The sequence below is a fragment of the Rhinopithecus bieti genome, unplaced genomic scaffold (genome assembly GCF_001698545.2).
Source record: "Rhinopithecus bieti isolate Rb0 unplaced genomic scaffold, ASM169854v2 scaffold_10548, whole genome shotgun sequence".
Taxonomy (NCBI): Eukaryota; Metazoa; Chordata; class Mammalia; order Primates; family Cercopithecidae; genus Rhinopithecus; species Rhinopithecus bieti.
Window position 1 is genome coordinate 666631 of NW_016806834.1, and position 24192 is coordinate 690822.

Here is a 24192-nt window from a genome sequence, read left to right on the forward strand (position 1 = left end):
TGAGATCATAGCTCACTGCAGCCTCGAACTCCTGGTTCAAGGGATCCTCCTGCCTCAGCCTCCCAAGTAGTTAGGACTATAAGCGTGCATCACCACGCCCAGCTCATCTTAAAAAACGTTTGTTTGTTTGTTTGTTTGTTTGTTTTGGAGACAGGATCTTGCTATGTTGCCAGACTGGTCTTGAACCCCTGGGCTCAAGCAAGCCTCCTGCCTTAGCCTCCCAAAGTGCTCAGATTACAGGCATGAGCCACCACGCCCAGCCTAGGTAGGATATAATTTTACAGTCGGGAAAAGGAGGCTTGGAAGGTTAACTAACTTCCCCGGAGTCACAAAGCCAGTAAGGCATGGCTGTAGGAGTTGAACCCAGTTTGTCAAGACTCCAAAGTCCATGATGTTCTCTTACCTGTTCTTTGACCTGAGGCAAAGATCCCAAGAAGTAGCAAGCAGGGTTAGGAGTGAGTCCTTCAGGTAGAGGGGTGGACTACATAAGCCCTAAGTCCCTCCACTTCCTAGATTCTTCTCTGTGAGCTGCTTTAGGGCAGGCTCGGGATCACACAGGTGTCTTCTTTGACTTCATAGCACATGTGCTTCTAGGCTGCTACCCCGCCCTCAGTATGTCCCTTCTTATAAACTTGCTCAACTTCCAGCTCTGATCTGGCCTCAGGTCAGAGCTCCGTGAAGGCACAACAGTAAATCCCAACTCATCCCCAGATCGCTGCCCTGTACCTCTGCTTCTCTTCATTGACCTCAAACTAAGAATAGTTAAAAAGAGAAGCAAAATGTAAAGTGCTACGCAGATATATGTGGACGTTGTTTTGGGAGAAAAAGTATCTCCCAAAACTGGGAGATTGGTAAAGATCAGACATGGGACCTAACAAAGGAGAAGAATCCAGCCAGTATTCTTAGCCAAGTAGACAGCGCCTGAAATCTCAACGACACAGAGCTGTGTGTGTGAGTGTGCTCAGAGATGAGAAAAAGCCTGTGTAGCAAGGGGGACAGGAGTCAGCATTTAATATCTACAAATTTCCCCATGAGCTGCCTCCACTTCAGGGCAGTTTCTAAGTCAGGATAGAAAGACGGAAGGTAGGTTTTAGACCAAAGGGCATCTCCCGGAGTGACTCACTGACTCGGGTTTCTCTCCTGGGGGGTAAGGGTGGCAACAGGACTGAGAAGCTGCCCCCTTCTTGGCCTCTTCCCGGACGTCGGTGTGGCGGCCCCTGCTGCAACATCAGTGGCTACCCTTTTGGTTTCTTCTTCTAAAATAATCAAGTTATGTTCAAATGTTAATGGCAGCATAAAGGGAAGAGAAGGAAAATAACTTCTTGAGCCAGAAGAGTGGAGCTGACATGTTAATATCAGGGATAGAGGGGAGCCTTTCAGTTGTAGAAATGAAAGCAGACTTTTAGAAACATATCCTCAGTTAGGGAGATTAAGGTGATGGGACAATGGCTAGGGAAAAAAATAGCCCTAAATAATTCCTTCCCATTCGCTTTCCGTATTTTTAAAGCTTTGGAAAGCATACACATAATGCAAAGTGTCTCTATTTCCTCGGGTTGGACTCTGCTGGCCTGAGAGCCAGCCCCTCTGACTTTCAGTGTTTCCTTTGTCTTTTAGTTCTCCCGCTAAAATTTCAAAGCCTTTCACAGCCTTGGCTTCAGGTATTTGTGATTGAAGCAATTCCCATTCATGGCCAAGCCTCATTCTCTTCTCCAAATCTGGTAACTTGAACAGCCCTGATCTAAGCCCCTGGTTCTAATAAGACCCTTGTTCTCTGGCCCCTCTTTCAGTCTATTTCACAGAGCAGTCAGCTTCTTCTTGCTCCTCATAAACTTGGTTTCCTTCCTGTACATTGCATCCTCTCATCTGCCTGATGAAAACCAAGTCCCAGTGATATGTTTCTAGCCTAATTTTTGTCCTGAACTCCATTTTGGTATTACCTTTTCTCCCTCAGTCTTCATCATCAGTAAGCTGCACCACTAGGTACCCACTCAAGCCAAAACTTGGATTACACCCTCTCTCTCATGTCTCCTCCCCAATCCAACTGCAAAGCCCTACTAAGTCTACCTCTAAAGTATTCAGCTGATTTACTTACTCATGTCTCTGCATCTCCACAGCCACTAGCACTGTCCACGTCATATTGCTCTCATCTGTCTCCATGCTGCTTCTCCTGCTCTCCTACACTTTGTTCTCCCAAGAAGCCAAGAGTCATCTTTTAAAAGTTAATTCACCGGCCGGGTGCGGTGGCTCAAGCCTGTAATCCCAACACTTTGGGAGGCTGAGACGGGCGGATCACGAGGTCAGGAGATCGAGACCATCCTGGCTAACACGGTGAAACACCGTCTCTACTAAAATACAAAAAACTAGCCGGGCGACGTGGCGGGCGCCTGTAGTCCCAGCTACTCGGGAGGCTGAGGCAGGAGAATGACGTGAACCCAGGAGGCAGAGCTTGCAGTGAGCTGAGATCTGGCCACTGCACTCCAGCCTGGGCGACAGAGCAAGACTCCGCCTCAAAAAAAAAAAAAAAAAAAAAGTTAATTCACCAACATTTACTACCTACTCTGCTTTGTCCAGCACTGTATCCTCGTCACCCTAAACAGTGCCCCAAACATTAGACATTGCTTAGAGATACTGGATTTCCCATCCGTATCTAAATCATCATAGGGCCAATGCTAAAACTTTCTCCCATAAAGTCCCAACTCATATATTTCTATTTTCTGGTCACATAGACATAAAACCTCAAGAGTTTTTAGTACTTTCACAATGGTATTAAATCATTAAAGATTTCACTTCCACAGACTTTCTCATACCATTTCCCTCTTTTTCAATTATCACTGCCTATACTTATTAACTGAGTAATCACAGCAATTTTCTAATTGGTCCTTCTGTCTATGTTCTGAAGCATCAATCTTTCTAAACTGCAGCTAATAAAAAACAAAACTTCTCTGATTTTTTTTTTTTTTTTTTCATAGAACACCTCAGTCTGGCATTCAAGGCTCTTCAAAGCCTTACTTTCCACTTCATTCCTACACATACCCAAATGGAACTATTCATTGTTCTCTGGGCAAGTTCGGTCCCTTTTCTCCCATGTCTTTTCATTCCCAGTTACTACAGTGTCTGGCACATAATGGCTCAATAAATGTTTGTTGAATGCCTTCTTGTTGAAATGCTTCTCACACTGCAACAATTCATCTTAAACACTACTTTCTTCATGAAAATCCTAACGGCCCTCATTGACAGGTCTTTCTCCTTCCTTTTCTAGTCCTTATGGCACTTAAACCTTTCACTGCTATGTATCATGGCCATGCGCAAGTGTCTCATTCTTCTGTGAGCCTGTAAGCTGGCAGAAATGTTTCTTTGCTTTTGTGTCTGTTGCAGTATCTCAAACAATCTCCCCACCCCACCCCCAACAGCAGATACCTAATAAAAGTTTGACTTTAACCACTGTAACTCTAATTCTAGAATTCCACTTTGTTCTTCTTTATGGATTCTTTGCTTAGGAAAGATAACATTCCCCCTCCATTAGCATAGTAGTGTTTCTTAGGTTTTAAATATCCAAAGCTAATGGGTGGATGAGTGTATGAGCCCCTGAACAATGTCTCTTCCCAAACTGCCAAACAAAATGGCACAATGGTCCTTGGTCTTATGGTCATCAGTTAGGGAACGAAAGCATGTGGTCAGAAGTTGTAAAAATAATAATAAATGAAGCTTTATAAAAAAATTAAAACGTCTCACCCACCACAAATGCTGAGCTTTTCAGACCAGAGTCAGCTCATAAAAGTGCAGAGAGGAACAGGTATTCTTGAAAGCAGGTAATTAGGCCCCAGCACCTCAGATGCCTCTGTAAAAGCAAAAGGCAGCAGGACCACCCTTCTTCTCAGGAGTGTGGGAGCAGGGGAGAGTAAGGCCGCCCACAGTGCCTAGTTTTGCGCTGGCCATTCAACAGTCATAATGTGTTCCTTTCAGTCCAGATCCCAAAGAGAAAAACTTTCCCAATTTACCTGAAAAAGTATATACATGTTGCTGGGAGTGGGGAGGAGAGGCCATTGCTAAGATCTGTACCAAAGGCTCTGCCAGGCTCTATCTGCATGGCTGAGAAAGGAATCCTGTGAATCTTCAAAGGATTTTTGTGCAAGCTTGCAGATGGGAGGGGTAAGCTCAGTCACCTCTGAGATCTAAAGGAGAAGAAGGAATTTTCAAAGGAGCCAGTGGGAAGAGAACTGCAAACAAAGGGGCTTCCGTGGCTTCTTTCCTCACCCTTCTCCATTCCCTGCCCTCAAAAAACTGTCCCACTAGTTACCTGGGAAAACTGGTTAGATGTTTCTTCTTCTTTTCAGACTGACCACTCTAACTCAAATCTCAAAGGTCCCTGTTCACTTCTTCCCACACAACCCAAAGGATTTGTAGTCTAGGAAACCAAAGAAGTGTTTGATCAATAAATCAATTTATTTAAAAGAATATGTTACAATTAATTACACTAAGTGACATTACCAAACAATTTTAGAGTGGTTAGCTCTAGAACAAGGAATGAAAGAAACACTGTTAGCCATTATTGTGTCTGTGTATTTTCTCTTCACATTTCTTAAATCACAAATAAAAAATACAAGATACTGCAGTGAAAATACAATTAGAGTTTCTCTGAAATAAATTAAATGTGCATGGCCTGGGAAAAACTGAAGCCCAGCTCACTGGCTTAAAAGGGGGTCATGATATAAAATTAATGTCCAAGTTTAGCAGGTGGCCAAGTGCCTCCACCCCATATCACTCCCCTCTTTGATTCTATTCCTTCCCACAGCCCTGACCTTCCCACATACCCTAGATTATTGCTGAGGAGTGAGCTGATGCTGTCCTGGCAGCAATGAGGCCTGGCGTGATGTGCTCAGGTTTAGGGGAACAGGAAGTCAAGAGGTGGACCTGGAAGATGGGGAGCTAGAGAAGCATACCCACTACTTCTCTTCTCCCTCCCTCTCTCTGAGTGTTCTATCACATCATCCTCCAAAAGGAAGCTACTGTGACACAATGAAGCTGGTGAAGAAACAGCAGTATGCTGGGGTCAACAGATCAAAGAGCTTCTACTGCTGAATGAATCTAGCCAAACAGTATGATGGCGAGAAGGAAGGGCACAGCAGTCCCTTCTGGTCTGGAAAATTCAGGTTAACTAGGATGCAGTCCCCTTCAAGAAAACTACCTCCTAGGAGCCCAGCCCAGAAGTTGGCAAATTCTGAGATAGGAGAGAGTCATCTCCTGGCGGTGCCCTATTTTGCTGCTCCAAGTGTTGGGTTTGGAGCTACAGGAAGGCATAATTCAAAGCTACTGGCCTGGGTAACTAAAGGATGAAACTAAATGGGCCAGGCATGAGGATGTTGGAATATTTATCTAATTCCTCCCTGAGAGCTCGGTCCAGGCCTAGGAGCTGCCCTGAGCACGCACATATCTGTACCTGCGCTTAGGCCTAGGGTAAGGAGTGGGTGGAAAAATTGAGAATAGAATAAACATATAAAGAGCAGAGGGCCCAAAGCATGGCCCAAGGGAACCTTTCTGCAGGGACAGGTTTCTCAGGGTCTACATTTTCTCCTGGGCCATAAAAAGCTCCGAGCTTCTATCCCAGAGAAACCAAGTGTGGAGGAAGGCCAGTGAGAGACCAGGAGGATCCTGCTGGTTCTGCTGGGATGAAGCTGGGGGGACTGGGAGCCCCCCTTTTCCAAGGGACAAATGGCAAAAGAAGTCTGGGTAGAAGCCTCCCTGGGCAGAAGCTGGGACTAAGAAGAACAGTAGCAATTACAGAAAGGAAGTGCAGAGGAAGGGGAGAGAGAACAGTCACAACTAACACTGCTTCATGCAAAGAAGGGTTTGATCCTATGGGACCCGCGCAGCCACAGGGACCCCGCCTCCATCACCCAAGGCCGTGCATGGGTGGCAGAGAAGCAGGCACTGTCCTTTAGGGGTGCCCTCCTTCCCCACCTCCTTGCTGCAGCTGGGTACTTTGTGGGCTGTTCCTAAATAAATTCTGCCAACAGGCCAACTACCTATAGAGCCCTTACCTAATCTCCAAAGCACCAAGTGAATGCTATGCCAGAAAGGGAACACAGCACCATCTACCTATTCTAAGTGGCCTCCCAATCCCTATGTCTCATGTCTGAAGGTCAGCATTCGAGCTGTCAAATGGAATTCCAGATCTATTCATTACTGTCCCACTCTGAGCGAGTAGGGGCAAATTGCTATTTTTACAGTTTGAACAAAGCTGGTGCCAAAAGTCTCTTTAGCATCTAGGAGTGGGAAATCAACATGTCTTCTTTTCAGGGTCCTTTGGCTCATTTTAAATTCATTTAAGTCAAAAGAAGTTAGTTCTGTGTCAAAGTCTTCAAATTAGGGATCCCTCTGCAACTTTACACATTCAGCATTCTTATGTTTTGTACTCTGTGATTCCACCTAGATTTGGAGAAGGTGAGGGAGGAAAGGCTGTCCTCTTTGATCCCATACCAGCAAATGGCTGCCAGGATAACAAAATAAGAAAGAAAGAAAAGTGGACCAGGTACAGTGGCTCACGCCTATAATCCTAGCACTTTGGGAGGCTGAGGTGGGCAGATTACTTGAGGTCAGGAGTTCAAAACCAACCTGACCATCATGATGAAACCCTGCCTCTAACAAAAATACAAAAAATTAGTGGGGCGTGGTGGTGCACGCCTATAATCCCAGCTACTTGGGAGGCTGAGGCAGGAGAATCGGTTGAACCCAGGAGGCAGAGGGTGCAGTAAGCCAAGATCGTGCCACTGCACTCCAGCCTGGGCGACAGAGCAAGACTCTGAGGAAAAAAAGAAAAAAAAAAACAAATAAAAAGAAAGGGAAGGAGGGAGAGAGGGAAGGAGGGAGAGAGGGAGGGAGGGAGGGAGGGAGGAAGGGAAGAAGGAAGGAAGGAAGGAAGGAAGGAAGGAAGGAAGGAAGGAAGGAAGGAAGGAAGGAAGGAAGGAAGGAAGGAAGGAAGGAAGGCAGGCAGGCAAAAGAAAAGTGGCTTCACAATGATTTGCAACAACAAATTACAAAAAAAGAGATAAAAGAAGGAAAGAAAGCAAAAGAAAAAGAAAGAAAAGAAAGAAAGAAAAGTGGCCTCATAATGATTTGCAAAAACAAAAAGAGACTTTCCAATCACCCCAACACTGCTCAGTAGAGTTGAATACAACCAATTATGACCGTCTCCCAGTTAGAGCAAAAGATGCCATCCTAGGAAGGTTTTCGTTTAGAAGGGGGAGAAGGGAAAAAGAAAAGGCTCAAAGATGTGTTTTAGTTGCATCTGAGCCTGACTTGGTGTTTCTTATGCACTATCTACAGAGCTTAGGGGCTGGGAATATTGTCCTACCCCAACTAGCCCTGGCTTCTGATCCCGGGATGCAGCTCTTAAGTCTCAAAAGGTCTAGCTGCAAGATCAGATGAGGAGCTCTTTAAGGGACAGAAAGCAGAAAGGTTTTCCTTCAGTCTCCTTTTAATTAAAACTTGGGAGATCCAATCTAAATCAACTGTATTCCTACTACGCCTTCCTGGGTCCTCAGCTGGCTTGGATGGGGCAATCATTTGGTTGGCACAGACCACTGACCCACTGCAAGTTTCCCCAAGGCCTTGAAGATATTACTGGATCTCTTCCCATCACTGCTGTTTAAGGAAGTCACAGAGAATGCCATAGTTATGGGTGGTTATTGGTCAGGAATGGAGGAGGTAAAACCTCATGTACACAGGGCATTGCTTGCTTTCTTTCCTCTATGTAAGTCCAACCTGTGTGCCTAAGGTATCAGTTTAACTCTGGTCCCAAGTACTATCCCTGCTGCAAAAAAGTCAGGGAAGGACACAGCAGCTCATGCCTGTAATCCCAGCACTCTGGGAAACTGAGACAGGAGGATCACCTGAGGCCAAGAGTTTGAGACCAGCCTGGGCAACATAGTGAGACCCTGTCTCTACAAAAAAATTTTAAGAAGAATTAGCCAGGTGTGGTAGTGCACACCTGTAGTCCCAGCTACTCAGGAGGGTGAGGCGGAAGGATCACCTGAGCCTAGGAATTCAAGGTAACAGTGAGCTATGATCATGCCACCACACTCCAGTCTGGGTGACAGAGTTTAAGACCCTGTCTCAGGAAAAAAAAAAAAAAAAAGGGCAAGGAAAACAGGAAATTACTACCATGAAGTGTTTCAGGTTCAGGTTCCCATGGCACCAACCTCCTGAGCCCACGCACAACTCCACTCAGGGCTGGTTGAGGGAAAGCATACTGAGGTTCTAGGAAAGCAGGAAGGAGGTGCAGAATATGGCTAGAAAGCCAGGAGTGAGAGAAACAGATGGATCAGAAAAACTGTCATGGAATCAAGAGACCATACCAGGACTTTAGGCTCTCCCTGCAGAACTACAGCCTGTTAACCTTGAAAAACACACCTCTTTCTCCTCCCCAACACCCTCTTGGAAGATAAAGAAACTATACTCCCTGTTCCTCAGACTCTATGGCAACCCATGAGCCGGAATCTGTACTCGATACAAAAAAGGGGCAAAAATCCAAGCAGGTTGTAAACTTTTCAAGTCCTTCATGAGGAGAGGTATTTTTCCCTGTAAAATGCTTTTTTTTTTCCTTTTAAAGTTTGTTTCAAAATAAAGAGAGTACGAGAGAGGTCATGGATTCTAGTGATAGGTGTGTAAAACACAAGCTAAAAAAGGTACTGCCATCAATATGAAATTTAAAAAGAAATATATATATGTATATACGTGCAGCTAATTTGTGTATATATAATTTTTACATACATACATATATATGTCTGAACAGTGCAAATGGATGAAGTTCATAGTTCCAGTTTTAAAAATATAGTACAAGGAGAGGCTGTTGGTATGAGGCCCAGGTGAAACGACAAAGATACCTTTGGCAAGTTGGTTGGGCTTATTTTCTTTTCCTGTCTTAACTCAGTTGACTTCTGGTGCTGACCAATCTGCTGTTTACTACCACCTCAATTCCAGAGACGTGAAATTCAGAGGGGGTTATTAATAATATTTAGTTTAGGGCTTTTGAATATAATGACTTTAACTCTTTCTCTTCTTTTGTGTTAATGGTTACTCTGTCTGAAATGGGACATGAAAGGAGTAAGAGGATGGGGGTGAAAGGAAGGGAAGGGGATAAGGAAAGGCTAGGTGGCCACATCTCTCTGCTGTGACCTCGCCATCTGGAAAATGTTCTGAAAGGAAAAAAAAAAAAGAGTTATTGGGAAGCCACATCTCCGCTTATCTGGAGACAACTCCTCAAACAGAAGCTAAAAAGGTACGCCTGGATGACTCAATCTGATTGGCCGCATCTCTCCTGATATAACTTCTCATCTAGAATCATAGCCTTTTAGAGCCGGAAGGGACCTTGGATATTAATTACGTGGTTCAGTTTTCCTGTTTCACAGAAGAGAAAACTGAAAGCTAGGGAGGCTGATTTACCCAAAATTACACAGAGGAAAAAAAAGCTAGGAGAAAACCCAGATAAAATTCCCAGAGCCCAATGTTCTTTCTACTGCACTAAGAATATACATTTTCATGTTATTGACTTGACCTCCTGATTCTTTCAAAGATTTTCTTTGAGAATAAGTAGCTAATTATTCAGAATCTTCCAAATTCTGTTCCAGCACTGGCACATACAGACAGCAGTAAAGCAACAGCAAACACCTTCCCTCACACACACATTCTTGGTTCGCCTAGAAAGACTGCCAGGACTCATCCAGTCACACGGCTACAACTGAGGACAGCTTCCCCTGCGGGTCAGGAACAACATGGAGGGTGATCTGATTTAAAAAACTGGCAGAGGAGGGTCCATGAAGTCATGAGAGATGGAAGAGCCTGTAGCCAATGTCCACCCTCTAGACAAGGGAAGAAGCAGGGCTTTTTTGCACAACCCGTTCACCATCCAGAGGCCAACCTTGCTGGAAGAATGTCCTGGCTCACATGAGATAATCAGTCTCTAACTAATATTCCTAGAAAGACAGAGATGGAGGTGAGGGTCCCAGGTATTTGGGCACAGGCCTATAAATTTTAAAGAAACAAAAAGATGAAAGGTCAATTCAAGAACTGTTCAGAATTACCTCTTTTCTCCACTTGAGCTCGCAGAACACCCTCTCGAAGCACTCATGCATGTAATTGAACTGAAAAAAAAGGTGGTGACAATCACTAACTTCTCAAGAGAAGGCACCTCAGGACTGTGCCTTTGAACTCCTGTCCCCAGTCATCCCATCTTCCAAACTCAGTCTACAGAAAAACCCTGACAAGTACCACAAAACTCAGGCCTGGTGCATCCACTATTCTCTAGCTCCTTCTAGTGGTAACTATGAGCCAAGTGGAATAGGAAATTGCCAATTCCAGTCAGGCCTAAAGCAGACAGGATGAATCTGGGGGCTCCAGGATTCAAACAGGTTCAGATCTCAAGACAACTACTAGCTCTATCTCTCTCTCCATTTATGCATTTAGCTGGGAAAAAAAAAAAAAAAAACTAAGTCCCAGTTACTTTCCTCAAATTGCACTCACATATGGCGTGAAGATTTTAACCCATCGGGGCTTCTTCTCTCCTCGTGCATATTCGAAACAGAAGGCCATCCCTTCTTCATCTGTGTCCCATCGCTGCATCTCATCCCATTCAAATGCAATTACCTGGTTCTGGACAACCAAGACAAGGGAGTAAGGTACAGTCTGTGTTTCAGAGTGCTAGGGAACTGAGGTAGGGGGTTCTGAACCAGGAGACAGAAGAGAAATGAATGGAGATGTCTGCATCCCTTCAGAGAAAGGATTGTGACAGAAGAATACAAATCAGTGGAAGCAGTCAATGAGGATCAGTGTGGATTCCGTGCCTGTTTATCTGCCCAGTCAAAACACAATTTTGATTTCATTTCCCCCTAAAAAGGAATTAAAATGTCACAAGCAAGTGAGCATCAAAGTATCTCCAGTCCTCGTAGCCAGAGCCCCATGCTGAAAACTCACCTCCAGCTGTCCTTCTTCAGTGCAGGCATGCAGTTTAAAGTGCGTGATGCTGATGGCTGTGATAACGTGCCCCTTCCTCCTGGAGTCACAGGCACAGTGGGGAAAGATGATTTCATTGTAGCCCTCACAAGTCCTTAGCATGTTGAGGTACTGAAAAAAAAAAAAAAAAAAGAAGGAAGGAGAAAAAGGGTTACTATGGTCCTAAACACAATGAAGAGCTATTGAGATGTGCAAGAAAAAGAACAAAGAGTATTCTCACCCAACAACCTGAAGACCTGGCCTCTGGTCTCACACCCATCCCTAAGTTGGGAAAGGACTCTGAGACAATTATTTTCATTTTTTGAGACCAGGTCTTGCTCTGTCACTTAGGCTGGAGTGCAGTGGCATGATCTTGGCTCACTGAAACCTCAACCTCCAGGGTGCAAGCAATCCTCCCACCTCAGCCTCCAGTGTACTTCCTGCCTCAGCTCCCAAGTAGCTGGGACCACAGGCACACACCACCACACCCAGCTAATTTTTTGATTTTCTGTAGAGACAGGGTCTCTCTATGTTACCCACGCTGGTCTTGAACTCCTGGGCTCAACTAATCCTCCCACCTCAGCCACCCAAAGTGCAAGGGTTACAGGCGTGAGCCACTGGGCCTGGCTAGCAATTCTTTATCCCACTTTCAACTTCTGCCTTTTTTTTTTTTTTTTTTTTTTGGCCATAAGTAAGGAAACAACACCTTCATACTTCTAACCCTCCTTTCTCTACTTCAGAAAGATACGGGCCAGGTGCAGTGGGTCACGCCTGTAATCCCAACACTTTGAGAGGCCAAGGCGGGTGGATCAAGAGGTCAGGAGATCAAGACCATCCTGGCTAACACAGTGAAACCCCGTCTCAATGGAGTGCAATAGCATGACCATGTCTTACTGCAGCCTCAAATACCTAATACTACAAAAAATTATCTGAGCGTGGTGGCACACGCCTGTAGTTTCAGCTACTCAGGAGGCTGAGGCAGGAGAATCACTTGAACCCAGGAGGCAGAGGTTGCAGTGAGCTGAGATCGTGCCACTGCACTCCAGCCTGGGAGACAGAGCAAGACTCTGTCTCAGGGAAAAAAACAAAAACAAAACCCAGAAAACAAAAGACACACAGATGAAAACCAGAAGATATACTATAACCAGGACTCACAGGGCTAGAAGGAGCCTCACAATTCTGTTTAGTCTGATCCTCTATTTTCATTGTAATCAAGGGATGGGAATCTAATCTATCCTTACAATTAAGAAAGGGAATAAGTATTTCTCTCTCTCTCTCTCTCTTTTTTTTTTTTTTGTGATATGGAGTCTCGCTCTGTCGCCCAGGCGGGAGTGCAGTGGCCCGATCTCGGCTCACTGCAAGCTCCATCTCCCAGATTCACGCTATTCTCCTGCCTCAGCCTCCTGAGTAGCTGGGACTACAGGCGCCCGCCACCTCGCCCGGCTAATTTTGGGTTTCACTGTGTTAGCCAGGATGGTCTCCATCTCCTGACCTCGTGATCCACCTGCCTCAGCTTCCCAAAGTGCTGGGATTACAGGCATGAGCCACCACGCCTGGCAGTAGTATTTCTCCTTATTCCTTTTGCAATCAAAAGTTACAATGATCTGTAGTAAGGATTAAGCTATCCCAAATCTCATACTTACAAAATGTTAAAACTGAAAGAGACTTTAAAAATGAGTCATTTTATGGGAACTCAGAGTAAGATGAGACTAGCCTGCAGTCACAAGTAACAGTAAGTGGCACAACTAGGACTAGAACCCAAGTTTAATTTCCAGGCCTCTGTTCCTTTTACTGTCACCGACTAGTCCCCAAATCAACCCCATTGTCCCCTGGGTCTCCAGTATATATGGTTCCTTAAAAAGCATCTGGACCAAAATAAAGTGCCACATATGACTCTCACAGTTACAACACGGCAAAACTAATCCAGAGAGGCCAGGTGCAATGCTCACACCTGTAATCCCAGTACTTTGGGGGGCTGCAGCAGGAGGACTGCTTGAGCCCAGGAATTTGAGACCAGCGTGGGCAACACAGTGACACCTTGTCTCTACAAAAAATTTCAAAATTAGCTGGGTATGGTGATATGTGCCTGTAGTCCTAGCTATCTGGGAGGCTTAGGCAGGAGGATAGGTTGGGCTCAGGAGTTCAAGGCTGCAGTGAGACATGGTCATGCCACTGCACTCCAGCCTGGGCAACAGAGCAAGTTCCCATCTATTTATTTTATTTATTTATTTATTTATTTATTTATTTATTTATTTATTTTAATTGAGACAAGAGTCTCACTCTGTCACCCAAGCTGGAGTGCAGGGGTGTGACCATGTCTCACTGCAGCCTCCGCCTCCCAGGTTCAAGCAATTCTCATGCCTAAGCCTCCCGAGTACCTGGGACCACAGATGTGCGCCACCACACCTGGCTAATGCTTTGTATTTTTAGTAGAGACGGGGTTTCGCCACGTTGGCCAGGCTGGACTCGAACTCCTGGCCTCAAGTGATCTGCCTGCCTCGGCCTCCCAAAGTTCTGGGATTACAGGTGTGAGCCACCGTGCCTGGCCTAGAGGTGCAACAATATTTCAATCACATCATTTTTCTTCCCTCCCTCCTTCTATCACCCTATTACACCTTCTCTTTTTTATTGTCCTTCCTAGATCAGTGATAAACATGAATACTGCTTAATCCTGCCATTAGCAATATAAACAAAAGAAACCTCTGACTCCTATACTTTGGTAAATATGACAGGGGTGGGTGGTACAGAACAGAATAGAACTCTTCTGGGGTTATAATAAACAGCAATGCCTGAAACACAGAGGAGTGCTTAAGAGGCCCAGACTACCCTGGGCTTGAATCCTGGCCCCATTACTTCCATTACTTCCTAACTGTGCAACCTTTCGTAAGTTACTTTAAGGCAGGCAAATTACTTAATCCCAGGTGCCTCAGTTTCCTCTTCCATAAAAGGGAAATAATAATAGCATTTATACCACAGTGTGATTTGTGAGCATTAAATACAGAGTATTTGGCTGGGCATGGTGGCTCACACTTGTAATCCCAACACTGGGAGGCTGACGTGGGAGGATCACTTGAGCCCAGGAGTTAGAGACCAGCCTAGGCAATATAGAGATGAAACCCCATCTCTACAAAAAAAAAAAAAATTTGCCAGGCACCTGCAGTTCTAGCTACTTGGGAGGGTGAGGTAGGAGGATTGGTTGAGCCCAGGAGGTCAAGGCTATGATGGCACCACTGCACTCCAGTCTGGGTGACAGAGCAAAACTCTGTCTCAAAATAAGAAATAAAAATAAAAAAGATATTTAACATAGTACTCAGCCATAATTAGGAATTTAATAAATGACAGCTAAAATAAACTTTTTAAAGTATCTGGAAATTACTTTTAAAATTCCTGGGGTGAGCTTCAAGTCAGTGACAGTAAAACAAACCAACAAATCTCCTAGGGGAAGAAAGCATATGAGTGAAACAGAGGCAACATGAATGGCAGAAAGTCGAAGGCTATTGAAGCAGGGTAATGGGTACATGGGGACTAATTGTATTTTTCTTTCAACTTCTTTATGTATTTAAAAATTTACACAGCTGGGTGTGGTGGTTCATGCCTGTGATCCCAGCACTTTGGGAGGCTGAGGCAGGCAGATCACCTGAGGTCAAGAGTTCAAGACCAGCCTGGCCAACATGGTGAAACCCCATTTCTACTAAAAATACAAAAATTAGCCAGGCGTAGTGGCATGCACTTGTAATTTCAGCTACACGAGAGGCTGAGGCAGGAGAACTGCTTGAACCTGGAAGGTGGAGGTTGCAGTGAGCCAAGATTGTGCCACTGCACTCCAGCCGGCCTGGGCAACAGAGTGAGACTCCATCTCAAATACGCACAATAAAATGTTAAAAAAAAAAAAAAAAAAAAAAAAAAAAGAACATCCTAGCAATCAGGCCTCTGGCACTCAATTCAAGCCATCTTCCTAACATAGTGATCAGAAACTTTACTGCTCAATAAGCAGCAATTCTGCTCCAGGACACTTAACACCTCTGCAAATGCCAGTGGGTGCTGTTGACCCTTGAAACTAGTTCTACTCACGTCCTTTAACAAAACAAGATTACATATAGCACATTTGTTGAGAGTTCTCTTCGTTGAGAGGTACCACTACTATTTTTGACAAATATTTCTGCCACAATCTCTTATCGGGAGTTTTACTATAATACATCTTTTAAAAAGAGAAGCATGCTGACAAAGGCAGGGATTGGGAAAAGAGATCAGAAGCAGCATGGAGCTCTGAGTATCTTAAACTCTCTCTTTGTGACCCTGAGTAAGTTACTCTACCTGGGGTCTTCTCTTCTGCCATCTGGAAATAAAAGACATTGCTGCCATCCTGTCTTCCCTGATGCAGGGGAAAATATATGCAATGGAGCCTGACAAAAATGGGTTCAAATCACATTTTCAAATTCTAGTTCCACTTCTGACAAGCTATGTGATCTTAGGTAAGAATCTTAATCTCTCAGATTCCACTTCTCTGAAAAGTAGGAATAATACCTACAGGGTTGTTATAAGGAGAAAATGAGACTTCATATAAGTGCCTAGACCAGTCAGGCACATAATACGTGCCCTCTCCGTCCCCTCTGAATCAAAAGACTGCTTTATCCCTCTGTATTCAAGAATGTAGTCCTTGAAAGCAAAAGACCTTCAGGGGACTTCTTAATGGCATAAGCTCTAAAAATAACCCAAGGGAAAACTAAGGGCACCTGTGCCCTTGGTGAGCCAATAAAGGTAAAGTCTCATTGGGAGACAAGGTTTTCAGAGAGCTCAGACTGGGCAGTATTTATCAGCATTAAGTGGGCAGTCCCTACATCCTTGGGCTTGCACAAAGCCTCAAAGAAGAAGCATTTAAAATTTTACAGGAGGGGATCAGAAAACACACCTATGGAGTACCATGCTTACTTCCTGGGTGACAAAATAATCTGTACACCAAACTCCCATGACATGCAGTTTACCTATGTAACAAACCTGCACATGTGTCCCTGAACCTAAAATAACTTTAAAAAAAAATGTTTTTATATAAATAAAACTTGTAAAAGAAAGGTGAATTTTTTTTTCTTTTTTCTTTTCTTTTTTTTTTTTTTTTTTGAGACAGAGTCTCACTCTGTTGCCCAGGCTGGAGTGCAGTGACACGATCTCAGCTCACTGCAACCTCCACCTCCCAGGTTCAAGCAATTCTCCTGCCTCAGCCTGAATAGCTGGGACTACAGGTGTGCGCCACCAAGCCCGGCTAATTTTTGTATTTTTAGTAGAGACGGGGTTGCACCATGCTGGTCAGGCTGGTCTCGAACTCCTGACTTCGTGATCTGCCTGCCTCGGCCTTCCAAAATGCTAGATCCAAAGTGCTAGGATTACAGGCATGGCTTAAAGCATATTTACATAAAGGTATTTAAAAGGGTATTTGGTATTTGAAACACCAAATCATCCTGCCCATTCTCCTTTCAGGAGAATGTGCCCACCTAAAGGTGATAAATACTACCCAGCTTGAGTCTCTCTGACCACCCTGTCTCCCAATGAGACTTGACTCTGTTATCTCACCAAGGACACAGGTTCCCTTAGTTATCACTTTAAGTTTTGAGTAACTAAATATGTATTCCGAATTATCTTCCTTTATTCATATAACATGTAGAAAGTGGCCCATTTAAGCCAGAGAATTGGAAAGGTATAGTACAGGATATTTTTAAAATGTTCAATATTCAGCAAGACAAATAAAACAAAATAGGGCAGTTTCTGTTTTTTTTTTTTTTTTTTTTTTTTTTTGAGACAGAGTCTTGTTCTGTTGCCCAGGCTGGAGTGCAGTGGCACCATCTTGGCTCACTGCAAGCTCTGCCTCCCGGGTTCCCGCCATTCTCCTTGCCTCAGCCTCCTGAGTAGTTGGGACTACAGGCGTCCACCACCACGCCCGGCTAATTTTTTGTAGTTTTAGTCGAGACGGGGTTTCACCATGTTACCCAGGATGGTCTCAATCTCCTGACCTCATGATCTGCCCGCCTCGGCATTCCAAAGTGCTGGGATTATAGGCGTGAGCCACCGCGCCTGGCTGACAGTTTTTAAAGCAGAGACTCAATGCTTAACAGAGCAGAACACTTTAGGTGAATGTGTTAAGGTCCACTCCAGAGAACTCTCTCTTCTCCCAAACAACCTGCCAAGGGTCAAATCAGGTCCAAAATAGAAGTAAGGGACTGAGAAGAACCTCAAGAGCCAACTCTCCCAAAACCAGAATCAGAGTAGTGATTCTGAAGCACCTAATGTTCCAGAATCACCAGTGTGCTTTTTAAAAATAAAGTTCCCTAGGACCTACCCCCAGAGATTCTGGCTTAGTAAATGTGGAGTGGAGTCTAGAAATCTGCATTTTAAGTAGCTTCAAAAGTGTCTTCCATGTAAGTAGACTGGAGACCATACTTCGAGAAAAACTGACATACATGNGACAGAGTCTTGTTCTGTTGCCCAGGCTGGAGTGCAGTGGCACCATCTTGGCTCACTGCAAGCTCTGCCTCCCGGGTTCCCGCCATTCTCCTTGCCTCAGCCTCCTGAGTAGTTGGGACTACAGGCGTCCACCACCACGCCCGGCTAATTTTTTGTAGTTTTAGTCGAGACGGGGTTTCACCATGTTACCCAGGATGGTCTCAATCTCCTGACCTCATGATCTGCCCGCCTCGGCATTCCAAAGTGCTGGGATTATAGGCGTGAGCCACCGCGCCTGGCTGACAGTTTTAAAGCAGAGACTCAATGCTTAACAGAGCAGAACACTTTAGGTGAATGTGTTAAGGTCCACTCCAGAGAACTCTCTCTTCTCCCAAACAACCTGCCAAGGGTCAAATCAGGTCCAAAATAGAAGTAAGGGACTGAGAAGAACCTCAAGAGCCAACTCTCCCAAAACCAGAATCAGAGTAGTGATTCTGAAGCACCTAATGTTCCAGAATCACCAGTGTGCTTTTAAAATAAAGTTCCCTAGGACCTACCCCAGAGATTCTGGCTTAGTAAATGTGGAGTGGAGTCTAGAAATCTGCATTTTAAGTAGCTTCAAAAGTGTCTTCCATGTAAGTAGACTGGAGACCATACTTCGAGAAAAACTGACATACATGCTGCCTTGTGTGAAATCAATACAAATTATGTAGAGAAACACAAAAGCTCTTTATTTATCTGTTCAACAATGGCAAAATCAGGCCACTTCAACATAAGAAAAGCATAATTTACACATGTCTATTGTTTGTGTGAGGAGAGAGAAAGGGAGGGAGGGAGGAAGGAAGAGAAGAGAAGACATTATTTCTTGTATATTATATTCTCAACCATCCAAATTTGAGATTCAGTCTAATTTTGTAATTAAGTATAAAACAAAAAATGTTTTTGATCACACTGGGTATTATAAACTATGCACAGATGTGAGCTCTCTTCTGTATTTGGAGATTTGGAGGACAGGGGAACTTACACAAAGCTCATTTACCTTCTAAGGATCTTGGTGTATTTTGTCAAGATTCTACTTAATAGCTGATAATCTGAATATCCCGGTTTTACAGAAAAGAAACTAAAACTGAGAAGTTCATTGTGTTGCTACAGGTCTCACAGTGATGTGACAACTACTAATTGTAGTCACCTCACATAATCGTAGGCCTGTTCACCATACTTAGTTGCCATGTTTAACGGCATCAAGGCCTACGGGCTCAGAAGGGCCCATGTGAGAAGTTTCAATGTATTGACCATGAGCTAATATTGGCTAGGCTAATGCCTTTGAACACTGATACCTGAATACATATTATACTTATAAAATTCAAACTTTGATCAGATTTTCTTCAAAATCTGACTATCATATCATGTGGCTAGTACCCAGAAATACGTTGGCACTAGGTTTTCAAGACAATCTAATTCCACAAACGTTTAAGCCTATTTTATAACAATGGCAAAAGACCATGGGGAAACATATCTGTCTATCAACTGTACTTGAGTTTTTACCTGGGTGATTACAAAATATAAACAAGTCTAAAAATGACTTCATAATAGATTACTGTGCTCATTAAATTCAGATTTTCTATATTTTGCCACAGCAAAACGCAAACCTATTTAATTCTCTCACACCTTGCACTGTGCCTGGCACATACTTGGTACTCAACAAATATGTTTTGTTGAATGCATAGATGGAAAGATAGTGTGTTTGGAGTACTATAAATGCAAAGAAACAGTATGTATTCCACACTGGTATTATGAGAAGGCCTTATGAAATTATTTTGATTCTATTAACTTTTCAGAAACGAGAAAACTTTGTTGGCTTTGGCAAAGGCAAAGGATTACTGCAGAAGTTGATGGCCCATTAGTATTTGGCCCTTTTCACCAAAAAGATGCAAATGTAGTATGAGTCCGAATCATGCATTAATATATAGAAGACAATGCATTATCTTAAAGAACAGGTGAAGTCGTGTTTTAAAATTCTGTCTCACAAATAGCAAAATTCTTCTAACCAAAATCCTGACAAGATTTAATTACATTTAAAAGATTTTACATTTTCTATGTCAGCCTGCTGATACATAGAACATTGGTAAGATGGCTCCCTGATCTCTGGCAATTTTCTAAGGTAAAGAGATTTATTACTTTTCATCATATAAGTGACTAAAATAACTAACTTAGCTAGATATAAGATTACAGGCTAAGTTCAATGGCTGACTGGTTTGCTTTTTTGTTGTTGTTGAGATGGAGTCTCACTGTGTTTCCCAGGCTGAAGTGCAGTGGCGAAATCTTAGCTCAGTGCAACCTTCACCTCCTGGGTTCAAGTGATTCTCTGGCCTCAGCCTCCTGAGTAGCTGGGATTACAGGCGCATGACACCACACCCAGCTACTTTTTGTATTTTTAGTAGAGATGGGGTTCCACCATGTTGGCCAGGCTGGTCTCGAACTCCTGACTTCAGGTGATCCACCCGCCTCTGCCTCCCAAAGTGCTGGGATTACAGGCGTGAGCTACCGCGCCCCACAGCTGTTTGCACTCTTATTCCAACCCAATTAATGTACATGAATCAACATTTTCTCCTGAGAAGTACACAGAAGGTCCAAAATAATTCAAATGACTTATCAGAATCATTACTAAAGAATGAAAATGATACAGGTGGTCACTAACTTACAATGGTTAACTTAATGCTTTTTTGACTTTATGATGGTGTGAAAGCAATGTGTGTGCAGTAGACACTGTATTTCAATTTTTTAAAAAAACTTTTCTGCTGTCTTTACAAGTACCTCAAATTTTTGTTCAAAACTTTAAATAACTTTAGGCCTGGCACAGTGGCTCACGCCTGTAATCCCAGCACTTTGGGAGGCTGAGGCAAGTGGTTCACTAGAGGTCTGGAGTTCGAGATCAGCCTGGCCAACATGGTGAAACCTTGTCTCTACTAAAAATACAAAAATTAGCCAGCTGTGGTGGCGGGTGCCTATACTCCCAGCTACTGGGGAGGCTGAGGAAGGAGAATCGCTTGAGCCCAGGATGCAGAGGTTGCAGTGAGCTGAGATCACGCCACTGTACTCCAGCCTGGGTGACACAGCGAGACTCAGTCTCAAAAACAAAACAAAACAAAACAAAAAAAAACCCAGTTTAAATAACTTCATTCTAAAATAGGCTTTGTGTTAGATGATTTTGCCTGACTGTAGGGTAATACATGTTCTGATCACATTTAAGGCAGGCTAGGCTAAGCTATAATGTTTGGTAGGTTAGGTGTATTATATGTATTTTTGATTTAATATTTTCAACTTAAGATGTGTTTACTGGGATGTAACCCCATTGTAAGTTGAGGAGCATGTGTAATTGAAAAAACTTTGATTACATGTGAATCCGTCAAGAGAGTAATTTTAAAATGTTATAATGAGTAGAAATTTTTATGTGTTCTTTACTAATTTTATTTTTGGCAATTTCCATCCCTGTATCTATGGCAGATACAAATTGAAAACGAATTTAAAGCCATTTAAGGAATACTCTAGGCAGCCCTGTTCAGCAAAACTTTCAGTGATGATGAAAATGTTCCATACCTGCACAGTCCAATACGCTAGCTATTCACTGTGCACATACGGTTGCTTAGCACAGAAATGTGGCTAGAGCAGCTATAGAACTGAATTTTAAATTGTATTTAATTTAAATTAATTTAAATTTGTATTTAAATACCTACATGAGTCTAGTAGCTATTGAATCAAATAGCATAATTCTAGGATCATATACTAACCAAGAGCACTACAGAGCATAAATGTTTTAAGCAACTGCAGAAATCGAAGCTGTAAAAACAAATGATTTTGCTATTGCTAAATCATGACTAAAATAATTTCTAATGTTAAAAAGCTAAATATCAGTTCTTATACAATCTTACCTATATTCTATTGTAATGTTTTATAGAACTTTTGTTGCATTTAATCAAAAAAGTTATTATTAATAAAAAAATTATAGGTCAGGCTCAGTGGCTCATTCCTGTAATCCCAGCACTTCGAGAGGCCAAGGCAGGTGGATCACCTGAGGTCAAGAGTTCGAGACCAGCCTGGCCAACATGGCAAAACCCTGTCCCTACTACAAATACAAAAATTAGCTGGGCGTGGTGGCGCATGCCTGTAGTCCCAGCTACTCGGGAAGCTGAGACAGGAGAATCGCTTGAACCCAGGAGGCAAAGGTTGTAGTTAGCCTAGATGGTGGCACTGCACTTCAGCCTGGGCAACACAGCAAGACTCTGTCCCTCCCCCCAACCCCACCCCCCTAAAAAATAGTAATAAAATTATGTATCACTATACAGTAATTCAAGATCTTTGTGTGTTAGATGGAGAAACACAATGGACTTTGCATCAAGGCCCCTATTCCCCTCCTTTTTAAAAATTAGTTAAGCCACTAACCACATTGTAATCCTTTCAAAAATGACTGGAACAATAGGTTTAAAAGGTAGGAAGAGGCATTTTATAAAGGGATTATGGGGACATAAACTTACCATGACCATTTTTCTTTGTTCGTATAGCTTCTGTAATTGGTAGGACTTTTCTTCTGCTTTGATGTAACCTTTCTTCACATCATCGACTGCCTATCACCAAAACAGAAGTAGAGAAGAAAGGAGTCTAAAAATCGTTATTATGTACATTCTTGATGAAAACAGATACAGATGAATTTTCAGAAAATCTCTTGTCCACTTGGACCACCATCATTACCAGTGAACTCTGCCATGTGTCCAGGGATATGGTCTGGCTCTGTGTCCCCACTCAAATCTCATCTCAAATTGTCATCCCCACTTGTCAAGGGAGGGACCCAGTGGGAGGTGACTGGATCATGGTCTGGTTTCCCCATGTTGGTCTCGTGATAGTGAGGGAGTTCTCACAAGATCTGATGGGGTTTTTTTGTTTGTTTTGAGACAGTCTGGCTCTGTCACCCAGGCTGGAGGGCAGTGGCACAATCTCGGCTCACTGAAACCTCTGCCTCCCGGGTTCAAGTGATTCTCCTGCTGCAGCCTCCCGAGTAGCTGGGACTACAGGCATGAGCCACCACACCCAGCTAATTTTTGTATTTGTAATAGAGATGGGGCTTCACCATGTTGGCCAGCCTAGTCTCGAACTCTTGACCTCAAGTGATCTGCCCGCCTCGACCTCCCAAAGTGCTAGGATTACAGGCATGAGCCACCGCACTTGGCCTAGATCTGATAGTTTTAAAAATAGCAGTTCCCCCGTGTGTGCTTGCTCTCTCTGTCGCCTTGTGAAGAAGGAGCTTGCTTCCCCTTCACCTTGTGCCATGATTGTAAGTTTCCAGAGGCCTTCCCCAGCCGTGCGAAACTGTGAGTCAATTAAACTTCCTTTCTTGTACTTTGGGAGGCTGAGGCAGGTGAATCACAAGGTTAGGAGTTCGACACCAGCCTGGCCAACATGATGAAACCCTGTCTCTACTAAAAATACAAAAAATTAGCTGGGCACGGTGGCAGGCACCTGTAATCCCAGCTACTCAGGAGGGTGAGGCAGGAGAATCGTTTGAACCCAGAAGGCAGAGGTTGCAGTGAGCTGAGAATGCCACTGCACTCCAGCCCAGGTGACAGTGCAAGACTCCATCTCAAAAAAGCACAAACCAAACAAAACCTTCCTTTTTTTATAAATTACCTAATCTCAGGTAGCATCTTTACAGCAGTGTGAAAATGGACTAATACATCCAGTAACAAGTATACTAATTGGAATACCTAGCATTTAAAGAATATCTGGCATGGCATTGTTTTAGGTATATGTGAGAGATCTGGTTTCCCGTGTCAGGGGACTTAAATTCCAGTTATTTTATACATGTGTAAACAATTAGAGAGCACTGAAAGATGGTATATAATGCCGTATTACAATGTAATAGCAAACATGTATGGTACAGACAGTGATATAGGCAGTCAGAATGGAAGCACTTACTGATAATTACAGTTATCAGGGATGCCTTGGGTGGATCCCCAAAGAACAGAATGAAGAGGAGAAACTATAAGCTAAAGTTAGGAAACAGGAATGAGTCTGTACTTAAATAATTTGAGAAAACAAATTTGCCTGATTTAAATAAGGGAATAGGAGACAATGAAAGATAATGCTGGATAGGCAGACTAACAACAGATTATGAAAAATCCTAAAAAGTAAGCACAGGAATTTAGACTTAAGGAAATAACAGGGAGCTAAAATAAGCAATAAAAAATGGCTTCTTCTTTATTAAAGAAAGTTTGATTTGTGTTTGAAAGCCACATGAATTAACCTGAAGAGAGAATGAAATAAGGAAGGTCAATGATGTTATGATACTTAAGGTAGAGATCACTTCCCAGAGTCTTTTAAGGAAAAATAGTTGGAAAGGCAAATGAGTTCAAGATTAAGTCAAGAGGGCCAGGCGCGGTGGCTCACGCCTGTAATCCCAGCACTTTGGGAGGCCGAGACGGGTGGATCACGAGGTCAGGAGATTGAGACCATCCTGGCTAACACGGTGAAACCCCCTCTCTACTAAAAATACAAAAAATTAGACGGGCGTGGTGGTGGGCGCCTGCAGTCTCAGCTACTCAGGAGGCTGAGGCAGAATGGCATGAACCCAGGAGGCGGAGCTTGCAGTGAGCCAAGATTGTGCCATTGCACTCCAGCCTGGGCGACAGAGCAAGATTCTATCGCAAAAAACAAAAACAAATAACGACAACAACAAAGGTTGACTGAGATACAGCCACACTCATTTATTTACACATTGTCTAT

At 43.5% G+C, this 24192-nt stretch overlaps 1 protein-coding gene across 7 annotated transcripts in view; it reads right to left on the reverse strand.

Annotated features, from left to right (window-relative positions):
- Positions 1–8989: 8989 nt before the first annotated feature.
- Positions 8990–24192, reverse strand: part of SNX27 (sorting nexin 27) — an 89126-nt gene continuing 73923 nt past the window's right edge. For 4 of the 7 annotated variants that reach the window (XM_017877660.1, XM_017877657.1, XM_017877661.1 and 1 more), the window contains 5 exons: positions 21951–22040; positions 10969–11118; positions 10519–10647; positions 10080–10139; positions 8990–9194 (listed from right to left, as the gene is read on the reverse strand). In XM_017877660.1, the coding sequence (XP_017733149.1) occupies positions 9147–9194; positions 10080–10139; positions 10519–10647; positions 10969–11118; positions 21951–22040 (477 nt within the window). In that variant the 3' untranslated portion in view covers positions 8990–9146. Of the gene's footprint in view, positions 9972–10079; positions 10140–10518; positions 10648–10968; positions 11119–21950; positions 22041–24192 lie in introns of all 7 variants that reach the window. The other 3 variants (XM_017877664.1, XM_017877658.1, XM_017877659.1) reach the window with 2 other exon arrangements.